Source organism: Branchiostoma belcheri, unplaced genomic scaffold, assembly GCF_001625305.1.
Source record: "Branchiostoma belcheri isolate BF01 breed outbred unplaced genomic scaffold, Haploidv18h27 scaffold25, whole genome shotgun sequence".
Lineage (NCBI taxonomy): Eukaryota > Metazoa > Chordata > Leptocardii > Amphioxiformes > Branchiostomatidae > Branchiostoma > Branchiostoma belcheri.
The window spans coordinates 286,954-308,922 of NW_017803854.1; the positions used below are offsets into that span (position 1 = coordinate 286,954).

General features: G+C 44.3%; 1 protein-coding gene across 1 annotated transcript in view; it reads right to left on the bottom strand.

Annotated features, from left to right (window-relative positions):
• Window positions 1-6,636: 6,636 nt before the first annotated feature.
• LOC109471481 (LIM/homeobox protein Lhx5-like) overlaps window positions 6,637-21,969 on the bottom strand; it is a 118,882-nt gene continuing 103,549 nt past the window's right edge. Inside the window, 1 exon segment of the mRNA XM_019770812.1 lies at window positions 6,637-8,013. Coding sequence (XP_019626371.1) covers window positions 7,652-8,013 — 362 coding nt within the window. The 3' untranslated portion in view covers window positions 6,637-7,651.

A 21,969-nucleotide genomic window follows, 5' to 3' on the forward strand; every position in this document is an offset into this window, starting at 1 on the left:
AATCAACTATATATATATATATCCATTATACTAGTAATACTTAAGTATAGGACAGAGTAGTATTTAGTTGTAGATTTACAGAACCCCTGTATAATGTTTGCCATTCCTTTTCTATACTAGTACGATGTAACTTAAGTTCGATTCATATACAGCATGAATGTAGTACTCTTTTACGCATTAGTTTAGATTTTAGATTTGTACCTAGTACCGCTAATTGCCATACGATGTATCCGTACATTAGTTGTGCAATAAACTTTGACTTGACTTGACTTGTATTCTGCACACGGCTTTGTCCGTCTGTGCCACCGGTGCAAAGGTGAAGAATAAAGTTCAAAGTTAAAAGTGGACATGGACAGGCAGGTCTTTACATCATGTGGCAGCCTCACGCGCGATCTGTTGGATGATATCTCGTCACGGTGCCGATGATTTGATCATATGATGACACAAATTAGTGTGCAGGCACTTAGCTGGATCCTTCCAACAATGGCTGAGCCCCCGCTTCACTGGTCTATCTGCACCGGCCTTCTGTTCAAAGGACATCGGAATTCGCAATAACAATAGCAGTAGAGAACCAACAATGCGGACGGTAGGACCCAATAGAGTTAATGGCATTTGAATATTTCATGAGGCAGTATGCTTCGTATGCGTCACAGTGGCGTTGCCTTGGCAACCATTGTGTCTCCACCAGACCCATATGGATGCTTAAAAATTGTGTTACAAATTGGTCTCCATGGTAGAAACGAAGAAAGATCCACTTGTGTGTCCGTACACTAACTGGTGCCATCATGATCAAATTATGATACTATGCTTCAATACTATCAAATTATGCTTTGTACAAGCAACAGGCATTGCCATATTGCCATTGTGAAATGCTGGCTTCTGTCATGGATGCTTCATTTTTCATCAGTTACTTTTAAACTCCGTATTAAAGGCATTTGATATATAATATTTATAATAAGGAATAGATATAAATGATTTATAATACAGAATAGATGGTATATATAAAAGGCAGAGATACGTGTAAGTATAACCTCAACTAACGAACCAGGTTATTACACTAAAAAACACGCAGAGCATCACATCTCCCCTCCCATAAAGTGAGTCAGTAGTGTGAACGGCCTCCTCACTGTTACCATGCGCTGATAAACATGCAGAAAAACAGACACACCTGCACGCTGGCGAAATCCCTGGTCTTAGAGTAAAGACATCTAAACAACAATGGCGGAGCCCCCGCTTCACTGGTCTGACTGCACCGGCCTTCCCTTCAAAGGACATCGGAATTCGCAATAACAATAGCAATAGAGAACCAACAATACGGACGGTAGGACCCAATAGAGGTAATGGCATTTGAATATTTCATGAGGCAGTACGCTTCGTATGCGTCACAGTGGCGTTGCCTTGGCAACCATTGTGTCTCCACCAGACCCATATGGATGCTTAAAAATAGTGTACATTGGTCTCCATGGTAGAAACGAAGATCCACCTGTGTGTCCGTACACTAACTGGTGCCATCATGATCAAATTATGACACTATGCTTCAATACTATCAAATTATGCTTTGTACGAGCAACAGGCATTGCCATATTGCCATTGTGAAAGGCTGGCTTCTGTCGTGGATGTTTCACTTTTCATCAGTTACTTTTAAACCCCGTATTAAAGGCATTTCGTCGCAGTGTGTTTTTTAATGAAGCATCTTTCTCCAACACGCTGCAACACGCCCTGTCAGCGACTCTATTGTGAAAAAGAGAGAAGGGTAGGGAGAGAGAAAGAGAGAGAGGGGGGGAGGGAGAGAGAAAGAGAGAGAAAGACGGGGGGAAAGAGAAAGAGAGAGGATGAGGGAGAAAGAAAGAGTGAGGGAGAGAGAAAGAGAGAGGATGAGGGAGAGAGAAAGAGTGAGGGAGAGATAATGAGGGAGAGAGAGAGAGATAGAAGACTAAGAGAGAGACCTTATAAATTGGCTTTTCATTTCCGCATTGTTTAGTCAAAGGACCCTGCCTTGGTGCTGAAAACGTGGCTGCTGGATGGAATAGGAGCGCCACCTGGAGGAATGTGGTAGAAGTGCAACATACTCAGCTTCCCACCAATCGTTCAATGTGTTTCTGTCTAATTCCGCTAGATGGCGTGCGCAGGTTTACCTTCTTATCTATCATCTATGCAACTGACGCTACTCAAAGAGCTACAGGCTGTTTTTAAAGGCAAGTTAGCCGTCTCAGAGATGTTTTTTGCCGCAATTCAAACCGGGGTGAACTCTGTATTCCTTCCTGGGTATTCAGCAAGTTAGTTCAGGGCAGGGACTAGCGAAGGGCATCCCATTGGAATTCTATGCTAAAACCACTAGAAACAAGCACTGTAAACGCATTTACCTTTATTTCAAACCCCAAGTCTTCACCCCCACTGCAAAGCTGTTTGTATGTGTTTATGTGTGCGTGTATATGTTTAGCACGATAACTCAAGAAGCTTTGGATGGATTGTCATGAAAGTTGGTAGGTCGATAGGTGTTGATGAGACCCGAAAATTATTAGATTTTGGGTCCCCTGGCGGCTTTTCTTGGTAATGCAACATAACTTCCGGTTTTGATTTCTCACGATCTGGGCATCTAGTGTCACGATTTTTTAATGGTAGATAGCTTTCGTGCTTGAAACGTTTGGCCCCTAGCATCTTGTTTAAAATGTGAAGCAGTCTATACTATACAAGAAATGATCCAGCATCATGAACAGGCTACAAGAATAGCCGAACAAGTATCACGAAAAGTAAATTGGATTTATCTGAACTTACGCCAATCAATTATAAGTTTTAAACGAAACACTTGAGGAGTCAGGATCTCGCGGAAACTAGCCCTCACGCGGCGGAAATTTGCATCTTAATCGGCGTCTCCTCGGAAGAGAAGCAATTGAACGTTGTCAACCTTTCTGTAACGACTGTCTGTGGACTATAATCAAACGGTACGTCTGAAGGAGACTTCTTCACTTTTTAGAATGAACCTAAACTTCTGGAAACTTTGATGAGCTTTGAGGTGAAGATTATTTAAGTTGGAATCCATATCTAACGACACAGGGTCTGTCACGTCTGTCTTCTGTAGTTGAAAGATGCTATTGCCAATCAATCAATCAATCAATCAATCAATCAATCAATATCCTTTATTTATACTGGAGATGCCCTGTCGGCCTTAGCCGCTCTTCCCAGAGGTCCAGTTGAGGAGGGGTGGTCACGGGAACACAATAAATAAATAAGTTAAGTAAATAAAATTCAAATTACTACAAAAATAAATTACTAAATGTCTAACATAATAATCATAACATGTCCAAAGTCACAGTCCGCAAATCAAATTTCTCCACTACCGTATTCTTTGTTTGAAAGTTCTCACTGTTGGAGCACACTGTGCATCCTCTGGTATGCTGTTCCAGATGATAGCCCCAGACACAGCCAGAGATCTCTGCATACAGGTCCTGTTCATTCTAGGCACCATCAGTTTGTGGGAGGAAGCTTGCCTTGGGTTTCTAGTGGCACTCTCACGACAAGTTACAAAGAGTCCATTCATGTGTCCCAGCATCAAGTTGTTCAATGATTTGTAGACTAGTATGAGTTTGTGTGTTTTGTGAATTGTTGTACTTGACCTGTGTCATTTCAACAGATCTGTTTTAGCCCGAGGCGAAGAGATATCCTTATTGTCACATCTGCAAATCCATACCTCTGTTGTCTGTAAAACTGCAGACACGGACCTTTGCGAGGTCTTCTGTTTCTCAAACGTTTCTCAGAAGGTGATTTCATCCAGCTTCGAACGATAATGTTTTATAATATTACTGTATGTACTGATCTGGTTTTGTTCGTCATGTCAAGTTGACTAAACCATGTCTTTTGACTGGAAAACCATGACCTTTTAATAGAAAATCATGACTTTTGAATACAAAACGTGGCTTTTTGAAAGTAAATCGCGACTTTTGATGTCTTTTTGATAGAACGTCATGACTTTTGAATAGAAAACAATGACTTTCGACCATATCTCTTTCCCGAAAAAAAAAACTGTACGTTACGTATGTATTACGTTCCATCACATTTTCTGTCCATCTAGATTTAAGATTCATATCATTTTTTTTCTGGCGGTTCTTCTCGTTGATGAGTTCTGTTCGCAACCGATAGTGAGACACATTTTTGTAACGTTTCGTGGATACAATTGCAGTGACAGATTCTGGTTGGGGGAGGTTCAGATTGGGGAGGTAATAGTTCAGATTTCATGAACATCAAATTTGGAATCGTTACGGTACTAGATATTTTGTACTCCAGTGTTGTTCAGTAGCACAGTACTTACTATAGTAGCTAGTACTTAATGTGATTAACATTCTTTACTCGAGATTTTCTGTTGCCTATTACTTTTTTACTCATGCTTTTGATATGCTGACTCTCATTGTACATATGTGATATGTATATTGTATAACGGTTATAATATTTATAACGTGTAGTGTTTTGATTTCTGAAGGGCGTTTTCACTTTATTTTTCTCATATAAAATTTCTAGTACAGTGTACAAACGTGAAAATGTGTTAACTAGTGTGGTAATCATTGATATAATATAAAACAGTTGTGGGTGTTCCTTACTTCGATTACTCACCGGGCACTACTTTATACTAACGGAGTCAAAGAAGACAGAAGGACACAGTTGACTTTTTTTACTACACAATGTATTCATAGATTTCTACAGACAACTGGCACAAAACAGGTACCAAAGTATATATCAAGGACGGGATATATTCCGCTCTACATCGTATGTACAACAGATAGAACAGCACTGCACACTGTGTCATCCGAGCAAGTCCGGAGTGGGGGGGAGGGGTGGTCAGGGAAACCAAGGACACAGCTTTGTGACGAGCTAAAAGGAAGACTTGTACACTTTTATTTCATACAGATTTTTGAGGGGAAAATATATCACATGCATGAGCTGTGTATCAAGGTCCAGATTGTAGGAAACGAATAGTAACGTTAAGTGTAATGTCTCCATTGTTTTAAAACCAACTATTTCTCAATAGATATTATGATAACAGAAAATTAAGACTTTTGGTCTTTTTCCCTTAAATTTCATGGACGAATAAGCAACAAACGTTGGGTCTTCCAAGGACAGACGAAAAAATCTGTCAAGTGACAAATACAACATTTTATTTTAAATATCGTGATTTTTTTTCTACTTCTCAAATGAGCGGAATGAAACCGGAACTCGAGTGAACTCAGAGCGTTGTGTTCAAATCTTTATAGAGGCAACAGACGACAAACCGGCACGACCGTTTTATGGCAAGGGTACCAAAGTTACGGGTTCCTCACTGGCCACCCAGTGCCGAACTCGAGGGGAAAGTGGCGTCGACACTCGGGGCCCTGTGCGGAAGAAAGCTCCGCAATGGAATTCTAGTGCAGAAACGGCTTTGTTCCAGTGCTGAAACACCGTCAGGACTGGAATTCCAGAGCTGAATCTTGACTCGGCACTCGTTTTCCGGTGCTAACTTCCACTCAGCACTCGTTTGCCAGAGCTCGGAGGCCGTTCACCACTGGATAGCCAGCGCTATATAAGTGTTAGAATTCAAAGGCGGCATCTCGGTACCCTTTCTAAAGACAAGGTTTGATTTGCCGATTTAGAGTTTCCAGTGCTAAAGCCGCCGACACTGGACACCAAGTGTTGACGTAACTTCGGCACTGGAGATCTAGGACGGAAGCCGCCTCACCTCTGTATACAGAGTGCTGAGAAAGGAACCCGTTACTTCGGTACTTTTGCCGTTTTATGGACTACAGTCATATAACACATCGAAAAGGGCAGAGCTGAAGTTACTTCTCTAATCCTCAGTCAAAAATACCACAGCCGTCAACCGGTTTCTAAAAATCGAACAACATTCAAGATGGCGGCGCCGGGATCCAATGCCCCGGATGTAATCGGAAGTACCCGGATGAACAGATCCTCTAGTTGCGAAACTCAGCGCTTTATCGGATGACGGAAGGACCCAGGTTGTTGTATTTCCTCATCTGGTCTTTGGTTCAACTATCATCTTACATGATTTTCTTCTTATAAGATTTCTCATGACAACATTAAAGAGAGGATGGTCGTTGAACTAAGACAAATAAATACAGGGGGGAAACCACCACTTTTACACAGAATGGATATAAATATATATAAGTGACACCAAATCTAACTCTGTACTTTTCTGGATGGCCTCAGGATACAACTGGCGGTTTACAACCCACGTGAACCCTACTCCTATTCATTGCAGGGGCCGCAGAGCGCGTCATCCAAGATGGCGACTTTCCTCCCTCCCTACACATCATCAGTTTTGATACTGCCTACTCTACGGTACACCGAGAACATGACTGTCTAGCACAGGTAGGCGGTTCCGCACTTTGTACAAAGATATAACAGGACTGAGGTCTCTCATGAAACCTAAGAACTAACTCAATATATTCTGTCATGTACACACACCCTGCACGTCACGATGATTCAAACACGGCTGGATATCGGTAAAACAGGACTTACATGGATGTCTTAAGGTAAGCAAAACTTTCACATGTTTGAAGTTAAAACTTTTGTTCCAACACACTTCAAAGAAGCCACATGACAAGCTTCACTGGGTCGGTCTACTGAGGAAGACCAGAGTAACTGGTCGAAAGGTGAGAGAATTTTTTTGTGTTGGACCAAAAGTTTTAACTTTAAACATGTACCTACCAACACAGATGAACTTTCATGATAGTAAAACTTTCACATATTTTTACTACTTGCCTTTTCCGGATAAGACAAGTCAATATCCACACTTACGATCCGTGGGGTGTCTGAGAGGGTGAAGATGATCAATAATGCCCAAGCAGATGTGACGGGAGCAAATAATAACTTTTTGATCCAGGAAGTGAGATATGTCAGACAATGTTACGATCTTCACTCCCAACATCTGCTTGGGGATTTAGAGATCGCCCTCATCACGGATTGCATTCTGGGTGACGGAAATCACCCTCGATTCTAACAAATTCTGTTGATTCCTCTTGTTCTGGACGGAATGCCAATGTCAGACAGAAGTTGAAACAAAGCACAACCATAAAATAGATCGCAGAATCTGTAAGTATACATAGGTGTGGAGGTTTACAACAAGTATTAAGTATTGCCAACCAGTTGGCCAGTTCTCTAAAAACCACTCTTTAAGCTCCCTTCTCGCGAAGACGAAGGAAACACGACGATGTCGTCTTGTGGTTTGGATCCGAGTCTTCTACAACTGGGGACGATGTGTCCTTCGCGATGAACAGATTGTCGCAAGTCTGTTTTTGTCTTCCTCAGTTTTCTTCCCGCCTTTTCCTTCTTGTGGCCCGCACAATGTATTCCACCTTTTGTTTCCGCAAATCGTACACGTACAAAACCCATCTTCTTGTCATAAAAACGTCCGATAAAAGATGGCGTCTAGCTAGCTGTGGACTAGCGCTACTGTACTGATGTTGTTCTTTACATACAAGGGTTGCGGTCAAGTAACAGGCATCTCAACATACAAAATATCTACGTCCACCCCTGTTCTGGGAGTGGCAGCATCCGAAACAGACAACATTGATTGAGGATCTGGAACATACTAAGTTCGTGAAAGGGTTCTCTTTCTAAACCCTCGCGTGTTCTCGTCGACACAAGCGACACACTGTTCAGCGGGTTACCACACCGACTCTTCCCGGGGGGGTTGCCCGGGCATGCCGGGGGGAAAACCCCTCCCCAGCGTCTGGTTCGGCGGAGGCCCGTACCCTCCGTCCCCCATCATCGGCTCCGGAGTGGGCGCGTCCGACTGAGGTAGCATGTCTCCCGGGGGGAGGAATCCGTCAGGCGGCATCCCTCCGTGGCCGTTCCCCATACCGCCGCCGCCCCCCTGGTGCGGCATCGCCGGGTCCATGACACCCATCGGCTGGGAAGAGGGCGGCAGGAATGGCGGCATCCCTCCGGCCTGCGAGTTGGGCGGCTGCGATCCGGGCGGGAAGAAGTCGTAGTAGCTCTGCGGGCTGTAGTACTCGCCTTGGTCATCTGTAACGACAGCAGAGAACACAACATCAGTGCATGTTTTATCTCTTACATATGTATGTACTTGGTATACTGTAACCTAAGAAGGGGGTCGTATGTATGTAGTTGGTATACTGTACTCTCCAAGCAGAGGTTTGGGTTTGGGGTGTTTTAGGCTTTTTTTTATCGGGGTTTCTCTATTGCACTGAAATTTTGTTTTTCACGTTGGGTCGGGTGAAAAAAAAAATTCCAGTGCAAAAGAGAAACCCCGATAAAAAAAGCCTAAAAACACCCCAAACCCAAACCTCTGCTTGGAGAGTAGGTAGACTGTACAAACACACACACACACATACACACACATTAACCTAAGGCGACCCCACCAATCATTACTACATCTACAATCACTGTAACTACATGTAATTAACTAACGGGATAAGAATGACTTCCAACAGTCTGTAATTTATGACTACATACAGACAACTCTCGTTAGAGTAGATCAGTAATAAATAGGCGGCTTCCTCTTCGCTTATCTCTCATCTATGAGCTGTTTTTCATTGTGTGTGTTTTTTCTACACCAACAACCATTTATCTGACAAGTTTGACTGGGTCCTTAGTTGTTGCCAAAGTGGCAAGCTTCGTGAACAGATATGTACCACTTGATCATGCACTTTTCTGTATCTGTATAGCCGGTATAACCGCATTTCGGAGTAACACACCAGCTTCCGTATCTGTATAGCCGGTATAACCACCCTTCGGCGTAACACACCAGCTTCTGTATCTGTATAGCCGGTATAACCGCCTTTCGGCGTAACACACCAGCTTTTGTATCTGTATAGCCGGTATAACCGCCCCTCGGCGTAACACACCAGCTTCGCAGGCACGCGGTCGACTTGTTACACCTAACCCTTGGACATCTAACTCTAGACATTGTTTAAAGCTATCTAATAATCTTTTGCATGTATGTGGACTACTTTGAGCAGAGATATCATTGACAAATAACAGACTAGATCCAGAATCATGGCGGATGAAGTGGCCAGCTACACGTACGTATATCATCATGTTAGTTTTATCACATGTATACTCTGGCAGGGGTTTTTCTAGAAAAATTTAGCATGAAGGAGCAGATCGCAAGCATGACAAGGAAAGAAGCGACCGAGTTTTTTTTTAAAAATAAGAGTAGCCACTTAGGGTTCAATCTGAAAATTGGTATGAGGGAGCTGGCTGGTTACATGAGGGAGCAGCTCCCTTATTCCCCTGTTTAGAAAAAACCCTGTACAGTATACACTCGTCTCATACTGTGTATATCAACAACCCTGCTCACCAGGGCGTCGCTAAGAGTAAGCCACACTAGTACTGTAAACAAATGTTTTCCTTTTTCACGTCGTTACCAATGTCCGGTTTGTTTTCCTATTGAAGCTATTAAAACCGTTTAAATCGATTTCAGTAATGTTGTTGAAACCATGGGAAGGAGCTGTGTAAAAGAGATCGGCAGAGATATCTTCGACAAATAACAGACTAGGGCTAGCAACATCATGATGTTGATATTATCACAAGTATACGTTCTTTCTGAGTACATCAACAAATTTGTTCACCAGGGCGTCACTAAGAAACACTACTGTAAACAAACGTCTCCTTTCACATCGTTAGTTTGTTTTCCTATTGGAGCTATTAAAACCGTTTAAATCGATTTCAGTAATGTTGTTGAAAACCATGGGAAGAAGCTGGTTGAAAGAGATCGGCACAAAGATTTACTCTCCAAGCAGAGGTTTGGGTTATTTTTGGCGTGTTTTTAGGCTTTTTTTCATCGGGATTTCTCTTTTGCACTGGTTGGGTGGAAAAAAAACCTCCGGTGCAAAAGAGAAACCCCAATGAAAAAGCCTAAAAACACGCCAAAAATAACCCCAAACCCAAACCTCTGCTTGGAGAGTAACAAAGAATCACAAAACGCGGCGAGGAGAATCCGTTTGTTGCGAGACTGTCGTGGAACAACAAGTTGGAATTGGTGGAAAATTGGAAATTCCTGGACCCTGACGCGTAGAGCGGACACACATTCCTGCGATAATGAACCTCGCGGAAGCGCGAGGCTGGAAAAGAAGAAAAAAAAATACTAGCGACGAACAAAGATCGATTTTCAAGAACGTTTGCAAAACAGCCAACTAGTCAAAACGTAGCCGGACTTTTGAAAACGTGCGCACTTCCAACGGCGCTGGGTTAACCTACATCAAAACATCATCTAGGCAGCTAGGCAGCTGAACTATCGATCTGGATGATGGGGCTTTCTTCCCGACAAAGCGCAACATGTTTGGCCTTACACCGCGAGCCAGGTAGAATACATGGTCTCTTCATGCTGGGGGGATCTCCTGGGTCCATCGGCAGTCACGTGGCAGCGCTAAGACAACTTTAAAACCCCCCAAACAACGTTCTTTTATCAGCGAACACCCGCGCAAATCCCCGAGGTTCAAAGAGGACGGCTAATCTTGAGATTAAGGGATCCGAAGTTCACCGATGCGCGGTGAAGAAAGGCAGCGGCGGAGAAGAAACAGGCTTACGTACCGGCAGATGTTCCGCGCGAAATCGCATTAGCCGTGTCGGAGAGCGAACAGCCAAGCGAATCGAGCGCATACGAATGAGCTGCTAGTGTCAGCATACAAAGATCAATGAAGAGAGATGCTTAGAGATGGCAACCTGAAAGCCCAGGGGAGGGAAGGGGTGGTCGCTCCCACTACAAGTTCCACCGACGTAAAACTGTTCACAGATGTTTGTAATCAAATACAAGGCGAGTAACGACAGCCTTGACATGCTAACTAGTAGCTGTAACAAGCCAAAGCTATAGGACAGTCCAGATCGCCGCCGCTGTCCTTGGTGCTGAAAACACCATCGAGAACATATCCGACCTTCTCTTCGTGTCAAAACTGTACTGAAAACTTTCCAGCCACTCTTCTACATATAGTAACATCAATGTGGAGCATTTTCTAAATACATTAGTTATGTTTACCTTTGCAGAAGGAAAACAGTGTTTTTGCTCAGTTTTCTCTTCTTCTCCAAACCAATAAGGTCAAGGCCTGAACCAGACGTCTGTCACTGGTAGCTGGTGTTGGGTTACATCATGTTGCAATTTTATAACAGGAGGAATTTAGACTCCCGTCACCATATACATGAATGTGTATAACAGAGCAGACCATATGGGAAGGTAAACATTATGCATTTGCTTTACCTTTCTAGTTTTGTTTATCATTACTTTTGCAAATTTCTTTCTGCTAAATTTCAGGGGTACTGACCAACAGGTATCCGCGTTTTGTGCGAGGAGATGTTTTTCTAATCATCAATTGCAATGTTTCATGGCAACATTTGGTTTCTGTACGTATAATTTTACATCCGTGTATGTGATGCTATGAAGATTAGATTTTATGACAAGTAATACAGCTAGTCCATATTAATATGTTTTTGTTTTTATATTTTAGTTCTTATATTTTGTATCATTTCAGTTCGGACTGCAGAAAGTATCAGTAATGGAGATCGTAATAATAAACTAACCAGTATATCACCATGCTGTATGTAAGATAACCACATCCCATCATAATGTCGTGACTTTCTTCACATCCACCCTTAACTTCACTCGCAAACTTTACGAGTGTGGAGAACACATTTGTAGGTCTGTCGGCGGTCCGGACTTTATCCGTCCGAAGCACACTTTTACTCCATACTTGTAATCCTTATCGATAAAACAGGCAATCCCTTCTGCCCAGATGACGCCCAGGACCAGAGATATTAGCTAATTAATTGACCGGTCGAAGCTGCGTAAAAAAACTCGGGTAGTAAAGGACTTTACAGGGCAGCGCGAACTCACGATGGGCGAGATAGATGTCAGCCCGGTTTGATTGACAAGCCGGTGGAACGATAACTTTTCTCTCTCTCTCTCTTTTTTGCCCCATAGCAACGTGTGGGTAATGCGGGAGAATTACCGCCCGTTCATGCCGGATCAGAGTTTGGCGCCACGAGCGCGATTTGATAAGCGGCGAGGGCGTTGGCTTCGGAGCGGCGGAGTGGGGGGATCTGATAACCGGGCGGCCGCACAAAGCCGAGTCGACTGCCGCTGCCCGAGTGATTGACACGCTGAATGGTATCTCCCCTGCACATGCGTGAACTGATGGATTGGAGCCGTGAAAGGGACTGGCCGTTCGGAGGCTGCAGCCGGCAGATCGGAGGAGATACGCTTTTCCCGACGTTTGTTTGTGTGTTTGTTTGGCAGAAAAAAGCACGCTTCGCTGACAAAAACAACACGGGCGCCACGCGAAGATCCTCCCTTTACCTGCAGTAAAGAGAGCATCAACTCCTGATAAAGATTTGTCGACCCCAAACTAAACATTTTTTATGCTCCTCGTAAAGAAGAACCAACCGTAGCGACGGTTTAGATTTAACTGGCATCTTTACAGTTATCATTTCGGGTTTACAACCGTGCAGAACTTTTTGGGAAGAGACGGAGTGTCGGAGGGCACTTAAAACGCACACACCTTCATGCAGGTTTTGCACTTTTTTTTACACAATCTCTTTCGAAGTGTCCGAATTTGTTCAAGTTCTCCGCATCTTTCACCCTTTCGTGTTTCTTTCTCTAGGATGGATTTAAAAGTGATACTAAGATAAACACAAAACATGTAGGTAGTGAAAAGAAAGCTGCAGGTTTAGGAAAGGTTGTGACTAGGGCTTGTACTGTGTTCCAAATGCCCCCACTACTAGCGCCGGTCGCCAGAACGCTCCCCGGATGTCCATAAACGTTAAGTCTGAGTTATACAGGAGATTTGACCCGAAAGCGACGTAAATGTCAATGTGTCGGCTGCAGCCGCTGGCGGACCGATTCCCGGAAGTGTTATGGGATTGTGTTCCCATCTCAGGCGCCGGCGGGGGAGGCACCGGTTACATCCCGCTTCCTGGGATAGAAACTGTCAAACAGGGGCCTTCTGGAATAGGCAACTGTCAAACAGGGACTTCTGGAATGTCTGAAATGGACAACTGTCAGAGTTCTTCTGAAATTGACAAATGTAAAGCATTTCCGGGAATGGGCAACTGTCAAGCAGAAGCTTCCCAAAATAGGCAACTGTCAAACAGAGATCTCCGGGAATGGGCAAAAGTCAGAGGTCTTCTAAAATTGACAAATGTCAAGTATAAGCTTCCGGGAATGGACAACTGTCAAGCAGAAGCTTCCGGGAATGGGAAACTGTCAAACAGGGGTCTTCCTTCTGAAACTGACAACTGTCAAACAAATTTAAAGGTCTTTTGAAATGGGCAAATGTTAAACAGAGGCTTCCCAAAATAGGCAACTGTCAAGCAAAGGCTTCCCAAATTTGCAAAATGGGTAACTGTGAAACAAAGGCTTCCAGCAATGGACAACTAAAGTATAGGCTTTGGACAAGGGACAACTGTCAAGTATAGGCTTCCAGCAATGGACAACCGTCAAGTATAGGCTTTGGACAAAGGACAACTGTCAAGCAAGACTATTCAAATAAAGCGGGAAGAATCCTCCAACTGTACGAAAAAAAAAAACTATTTTGTTGCACGACTGTTACATTCGGCTTTATTTCGGGATTTTCAGACACCGGGGACATCAATTTCGGAATGGTTGAAAGTTAAGCCCGACTATAGAAGATAAGTCTTGATGTACCCCGGGACTTTTCAATTTATAGAAGCTTTACTCAAGTCGTTTTGCTCAATGTCATGGCGTGATACTTAAGTCCACTTAAGGATACCCGACAATGGCTCCCATTTGCTGGGATGTGGGAGGGCCAACTACAGACAGCTCAAGTTGATTGATACATGTACGTATAAGGAGGGGGTCTGTGTTGAGCAATTCGTATCAACGCAGCAATCTTAAAAATCAATGATGTACCTCTGGAATTCACCGGAGCTCCCGTTTGGTACATGAAACAATTGATATTGCAATAGTGGAAAGGAAGTTTTGTACGAGATTTAAAGCGTCCATTGTTTTCAAACCTTAACATAACCGGTGTTGACACATATCAACACACAGCGCAAGCTTCACATCAAGACATAGCTGTCATCATCATCATCATTCATCCTCCGTAGAGGTGGAGCATACAAAGTTAGTTCGCCACAACTGTCTGTCATACATCACTGAGAAAAGTTCATGTCCCTCCAAGCCAGTTTCAGTTTCAATAAGTTTCTTAACTGTTATGTTTGGGCGTCCAACTCTTCTCTTACAGGTATCAGGGTTCCAGAGTAGAAGCCTACTGGCTGGTTCTTCACTACGTATTACATGACCGGCCAAGCTTAGTCGTCGACATTTGACTACTGAAGTTACATTTGGTAGCGAACCGTATAACTGTTCATTAGTAGTATGTTTCCACCATGGTGTATTGAAAACCACTCGCAACATCTTCGTGTATGTTCCGTTTAGTTTTCTAGAATGTGACATATTCATGACCCATGATTCTGACCAATACAAAAGAATTGTTTCAATACATGCCTTAAACACTTTGATCTTAGTTTGTTTTCTAATGGGCGCTTTCCAAATCTAATGTAATGAGTGAAGAGCACTAGCTGTAAGCTAGAAAAAAACTTTTGAATCATCTTGGGATAGTAGATTGAACTAACAGTTAGGATATGCAATGAATAAAAAAGCCAAACAAGAACGCAAAAGCTAATAAAAGTACCCATGAACAGAAGTAGATTACGATATCTATGTAGAAACAGCCAAAGAACCGTTATTTCATCACAAACTTCAGCGCGGCTCTAAACTGGCAGAACTCATCTCCAAACAGTTGCTGCTCTACAAGACTGTAACCTGTCCAACTCACGGCAACACACGGCCAATAACAGCCCAGCCTCCCGCTGGAGGATATTACTCAGTCCAATTCCATTTTGATAGCAGTAAAAATTGTCCTTTTCTGCCGAGAAAATTAGGAAATTGGGGTCCTGACCGGGATGCGAGAAACGACCGCTAAAGGGCGTTCCAGCCGGAGAAAGTTCGCGGCTCCAAATATTGGCACTAAAACTGGATTAGACCTGGCGGGTTGGCAAAGGTCAGCAGTGACCGGGGATGGGCCTGGCCGGACGCGCGCTCATTACCAAAGCCAATGTTTGTTCTTGGAGATAAATTCGATTTAGATCCCCCAAAGGGAGACGAAGATCTGAGATTGGGGTCGCGACCGACTGCCGTAACCCGGTACAATGGGGGCGGGCGCTCGTAACCGGGGCCGCGGCCTCTCCACCGGAGTGTGTATTACGGATGTGATGGCCATTCTGCGGGATAAATCTCCTCCCGGCCGGGCTGTATGGACGGGATATTGGGGTCAGGACCGGCAAACATCGCCCTAGAACTGCGCGCGACTCCCGCACAAAGAGATTCGCGATTTTCGACTTTTCCGCTCGGGTTAACTGTAGTAGCTTCTTTTTAGAGTGAAGTTTTACGTTTGGTCAGAGACGGCAAACTTTCTGTGGGAGTCTGGCGTGGAGAGATTACGTTCTGCGGAGTGTTTCGCTTTGTATAAACTCCTACTTTACACGTGAAAGATATGCCCTGATTCTTATACTATGCAGACCACTTAAAACGTAAGCTGTTCAAAGTAGAAAAACGTATACTCATTCTATGCAGATAACATTATCAAAATTCTGGGGTATCAATCATATATATGCGTAATCCTAAACAAACACCACCACCAACAACTTTGGGAAGAATTATCGTATCGAGAACCATACCTATCGAGTTCTATCCTTGAATGGGTCAGGGTTAGGATCAGACCCCGTTCTGGATAGTCTCCGCATATTCAATAGCATATATTTACCCCAAGCACTGTTCTTGATACGCCTTGACTATCCAGAATCGTGCTTTGGCATGGTTCTGGATAAAGAACAAATCTGGATACAGCAGGAATCAATCAGCCTGCACTACCACACGCGTTATACTTACTACTTTTCGATTAGAATTCTACTTTCAGCGTTGACAAAAGATAATGCAGCTTTTAAACGGCCTACATTAAGTGGTTGTCGAGGCCCCGGTTGTTTTGGGGCTGATTTTTGAACCTCCAAATAAAGCAGCACACCAGTATTGTAAGACAATATAAGTACAAGGTCCGTAAAGTAATCATAAGCAACCGATGGGTTCATCGTAGGCAACAGAATGTGCCCCTACTCGTTTTGAAATGTGTGGTTGGTCTTTGTAAGAGCTGATGCTGAGGACTTATCAGAGTGACTATCGGATTTAAGAACAGTCGACGCCGACAGCCGGTCGGGATTCGAACCCCTAAAATTGTAACCCAACACAGCAGCGACGTTGCTCACCGGGTAGATCACTGTCAAAACCCTGGTCTATATAGCCCAACCCTCCAATCGGTATCAAAATCAAACAATATCAAATGTACTGACGAAACATCTCTAACCATTTGCCCAAGCCGTATGGACTGTAAGCTTAAGTTATAAAGGAACACAGAAGTAACTCTAGAACAGCGCAACCTGCAGCCACAACGTCGGAAGATCGAAGTGCCCGGATGTACAAAGGTTGAAGTGCCCGGATGTACAAAGGGCGCGGGAAGGTGGCGGGAGGTTATCAGAAATAACACCTGTCGAAGGGCGGCACTTACAAATCCGGTCTCCGGCAGGCGCTTAAGGCTCGCCCCGGAGCCTGTCCGGGAACGCTGGGGGTCAAAGGGCGGGCCGGGAGGACTGGGAGCGCCGATCCACGCGCGCTGGGAACGAGATTGCTTCAAAGGGCCCCGGCTGGGAACGGGTCATCGGGGTCGCGGCAAAACACGGCTTTCGGAGTGTACATGGGGTCCGAGAAACACCTACAGATCACAGGGGCAGGGAAGTGCCACTTTAGGGAGCGCCGACCCGAATGCTTATAAGGCCCGAAACACATCTCATCTCCGGCCCACCGGGGCAACAAAACACGGGTTTTGAAATGCCCACGTCCGAACGTCCTTTGGGTCCGAAAAAACACCTACAACCCACCGAACACAAGGAGAGGGCCTTGATGCTCACCGTTGTAAAGATCTGTTTTTTCATTATTACCTCCATGAAATGTGTCATGGAGGTTATATTTTCAGTTGCGTTTATCTGTCCGTCCGTCCGTCCGTCCGTCCGTCTGTCTGTTGGTCAACAAGATTACTCAAGAACGCCTGGATGGATGGGTTTCATACTCGGTGTGTTAGTAGGGTGTGACGAAAACTGGAAATGATGAGATTTTGGTCCCCCTAGTGGCTTCCCTTGGTACTGCAGCGCAACTTCCGGTTTTGATATCTCACGATCTGGACATGCTAAGGTCATGAAATTTTGATGGAAGGTAGCTCTCGTGCTTGGGAAGAAGTCATATGAGTTTGGGCCCCCTAGCGGCTTGTTCTGGAACTGCAGGGCACTTTCTGGTGAAATGTTTAAAAGCCAATAAGTCCAGACAGGAACAACATATTTTCATTATTTTTGGTGTGTAGGTAGCTGAGAGAGAGATGTACATAATTAAATGTAAATTATGCAAATGAGGACTTTATTTGCATAATTAATGAGGAAATTCTATAACTACAGTGTTTTACATTAGACTATGTAACCTATGGCAGGCGGAACTTCAACAGATACTAATTATGCAAATGATGACCTAATTTGCATAATTAATGTGACAATTCTATGATTTCGTAATGGTGAATGATGAGAATGCCATACTTGGGACATCTGTAAATTAATCAAAAGTTAACATACATCACGATGCATATATCATGTTAATGCTGAGGTCATTTGAACAATTAAAGAAGAAATTTACATTTACATATCAAGATCATATTTCATGGAGGTATGAAATCTCGGAATTCTAGTTTTTTTATGCTGTTGTTTCTTTCATACTACAAGAAAAGCAACCGATACCAGTGCCAATGCGCTAAATATTACATAATATATTTTTGTAGTATACTATATATTTGTCTTGTTCAGTACCGAGTGCAGCAAAGTTACGCGGAAGTCACTTGACTCGAGATTGTCAGCTAAACCGTTTTAAAGCAGCCTCCGATTGGAAAACTCCGATTCGGATCAGCGCGGGAGCCAACTGTGTTTGCGACTCTCCTGAACGACTGCCGCCGAAATAAAAAAGAAGAAGGTAAAATTGATCGGCAAATTCGCCAGGAGCAGATTCGAGCTTGTGTGCAGATCTCCGTGAATAGTTTCATCCGGTTGGCAAGTTACTGAGCAAAGAGATTCTTTTTTTTCACAACCAAGTGTTTCAATCACAGTATACGTGTAGATATGTCAATATTGCACGTTTGGGAATGCATCTATAGCAGCGACACCTGTGCTGCAGTGCCGTGTGGACCAGCCCTGAGGAAGGTGACAGACGGTCACGCACCGAAACGTCGGCTGTGAATAAAACACTTGGTTGTGATGAAACAAAACATAAGAGTCTCTTTACGTCGATGAAGGTTAGACATCCAGGTAATAAGATACGCCAAAAAAGCAGTCACTCAAGCAACTGGATATAATTTTGGAAACGGTCAGACGTTTCAGCTAGTATCCACTAGCTTTCGTCAGTGACTGAGAGACAATAGTTTGTGCTTATAAACCCGCTCCTCTGGTCTCTCAGTCACTGACGAAAGCTAGTGGATACTAGCTGAAACGTCTGACAGTTTCCAAAATCATATCCAGTTACTTAAGTAACTGCTTTTTGAAGAGTCTCTTTACTCTGTGTGTGCAGATCTGTTGCCGAGCTCGGGGCTGGTGACAGACGGTCACCGAAACGTCAGCTGTGAATAAAGCACTAGGGTTGTGTAAAAAACAAGTGAGTCTCTTTACTCTGTGAGCAGATCTGTTACCGAGCCGGGGCCGGTGACCCCGCCGCCGAGAGGTGACGGTACTTGGAGCGAGGTATCGAGCGCGGCTGGAAACTCGGCGGGTCTGCTCGGGTCAGCGCGCCGGGTAATAGCTTTTGTGACACCGATGGCTGGATGTGCGGGAGTTGATGGGCCGGATTAGGATTTGTACAACAAAAGGGTTCGCTGGAAAGTGAACACAGGATCGATTTTGTGAAAAAGGAAAAAAAAACAAGAGAGAGAGAAGAATATGCCTGTGCGTTATGTTATTCTTTTATGGGTGTGTTTATGACTTAATGTCTTGTGCGTTCCAAGCGCTCTTTGGTGTTGGGTTTAGGCGTTACACCTAGAAGTTTGCGAAACAAAGTCGCATCCTGGTACACGTGTACGTACAGTATGTAGATGTGAATAGTCACGAACGAAGGAAATCGTTTGACCTGGTATTCTACTCGTTTTCCGTATAAGCGCGTTTAGTAAACGAATCGAGGCAGTCACATGAACACCTTTGGCATTTTCAATTACAAATGTTGTCAAACAAATCTAGAAGAGGGTTTTGATGGAATGTTTTTTTTTTTTACATCGATCGCAAAAAAAAAAAAAACTTCTCCGAGCATATTGAGCAGGTGGTTTGCAGAGCAGTAACATCAACACTGGGACCGAATCGCGGCCCGTGAATTTGATATCCCTCCGCGAGCGGTGACCCATGGGATACATGGTGTTATGGCCGCCACGACGTGACCTCTGACAGGGGTCGTCAGTGCATTAGCTCAATCTCCGACATCGTATGCTAATATTCACAGTTCAGCGGCGGTTTATAAAGGAGCTCCCGTAGCAGAATAGCCTCCGTAGCAGGCTTATAGAACTGGGGGTTTGGTGGTCTTCGGCTGTTTTCCGAATAGCTTCCGTAGCAGGCTTAGAGAACTGGGGGTTTGGTGGTCTTCGGCTGTTTTCTGATAAGCCCAGTTCTAAAAAAAAACGGGGGTAATTCAACCAGGCCGGCTATGTTGTCTATAGATATGCCATCAGAAAATAGCACATAAATGGTTCCAAAGACACTGGAGACTCCCAAAGCCCACAGTTTTTGGCATGCTATGGAGGCTATAGCAGAATGTGTCGATTCACGGACAAAATGGGTTATTCTGTAGCTGATACTACCAGGCTAGCCCCCAACGTACAGACCCAAACACAAACACGACCTACCAGAGTAAGGTTATGGGTTATAAATTGATTTGTTTTCCGCACTTCCAATGGCTGCCAAACTTGAAAGCGCAAAATTGGCTAGCTTACCGAAACGTCTTTACCACACGAATGAATAATATGTTTTTCCAAAAAAAAAACGGCAGTAAAATTCCACAACTTTTATTCGCTTTAAATTTTATTTAGGCAATTTGTCTAATGGTATTTTAGAGCTTCTAAACAAACATTAGTAGTGACATTGCCTATATCTAAGTGATATCTTGAAAATAGCAAATTGAAACCGACGTTTAACAACTAAATCTCAGGCAAAGCATAACCGAACACGCATAATAAAAGTGTCAGAGAGAAGAATTGAGTACAGCATTTTGCAGCAGGCACGGAAGATCGCGCACGGCTAACAGCTGTTACGTTCCGGCCCTTCATAGTTCACCGGGAAACGCGAACCCGCTCGTCGAATTACCCATGAATCACCTGCGGACCGGGCGTTCTTCAGAACCGCTGACCCACACTGGGAACGAGTCACCTTCCCCCCCAGCTCTCGTTCCACGCCGCTGGCCCGCCACGCACCAGCTGACGTCACGGTTTTCGCGCAGTAGGTCAATGAATATCATCATTATGGGGGGCATAATCTAATGGAGGGAAGAACACGGCTTGTTTTTACGACGAAAGCGAAAGAAATTAACGTGAGTCAAAAAGATAGTAAACTCGTAGACTAGCTGTTTCTCGGGAATACATCGATATGACAACAACAGGGCAATAGAAAAAGTCATCTCCTATAGTTCTTTAAATTGTCACTTTTTTACTTTTTTCATAAGCGTATTTGGGGGTGGAAGTGGGTAGCCTGGGTGCCATACTATTTGTACATGTATATAGATGCTATAGAAAGAAAGAAAGAAAGAAAGAAAGAAAGAAAGAAAGAAAGAAAGAAAGAAAGAAAGAAAGAAAGAAAGAAAGAAAGAAAGAAAGAATCACAATAAATGAATACGTGAAGGATGTCACCTATGCCAGGAAAAGTGGGAAAAGATTTTTTTTTTAATTATAAGCGTTGCAACACAAACGTGATGTACGGTATAGATTATATGATTTTGGAAACGGTCGGACGTTTCGGGTAGCATCCACTACCTTTCATCAGTGACACTAGATTACCCTTGCAGAGAGGCAGGTTTATAAGCAAAAACTATTCAATAACAAGCGTTGCAACACAAACGTGATGTACAGTACGTCCATTCACGGTCCCACGGCTCGGGCGCGGCGGCAATAGAGATGGATATGAATAGAGAGTCACGGTCCCTGGCCAGCGGGGTCACCCCGGCACACCTGCGGCCTTCCCCGGGGATCGGTCCCGAGCACGGCGGGGTCGGGTTCCCGCTCCAGCTGCGGCCGTGTACGGGGTCAGCCCGGTGATCGGGGAAGGGGCAGGGAGTCACTCGGGGGGCCGGGCAAAGTTTGCCGAGCGCTACAACTCCCTCGCTTCGGACTCTTAAGCCACCAAATGTTAATACCTAGGGAGACAACTGACTCAGAACTGTACCAAGCGTAAAACTGAGCACCTAGAGACCACGTCTAGCGACATAATAGATGTTAAACATGGACAACAACAACAACAACTCTTGGTAGATAGTATATAGAAAAAAGTCACTAAGTGCATGTTAAGATTGTATAATTATAGTTCGATGTTTGGCAAAGACTATATAACATATACAAGCATCACAAGTAAAGGAGAAAAATAGTTTGGCATTCCGGCAACTTGTTCCATGGGCTTTTGCCACTCGGGGGGCCAGGGCAAAGCTCACTGAGCGCTGCAACTCCCTCGCATCGGGCTCTTTTGGCTCCGGTCGGTGTCAGGCGGGGCGCGCCGTGTGGAGCCGGGCGGGGGAGGGAAGCTGCCGCCGCCGAGAGCTGACACGCCGCCCCGCCGGAGCTTTGTTGGCTCCAGTCGGGGTCAGACAGGGCGACCGCGGCGGGCTTGCGCGGCCCGCGGGGGAGA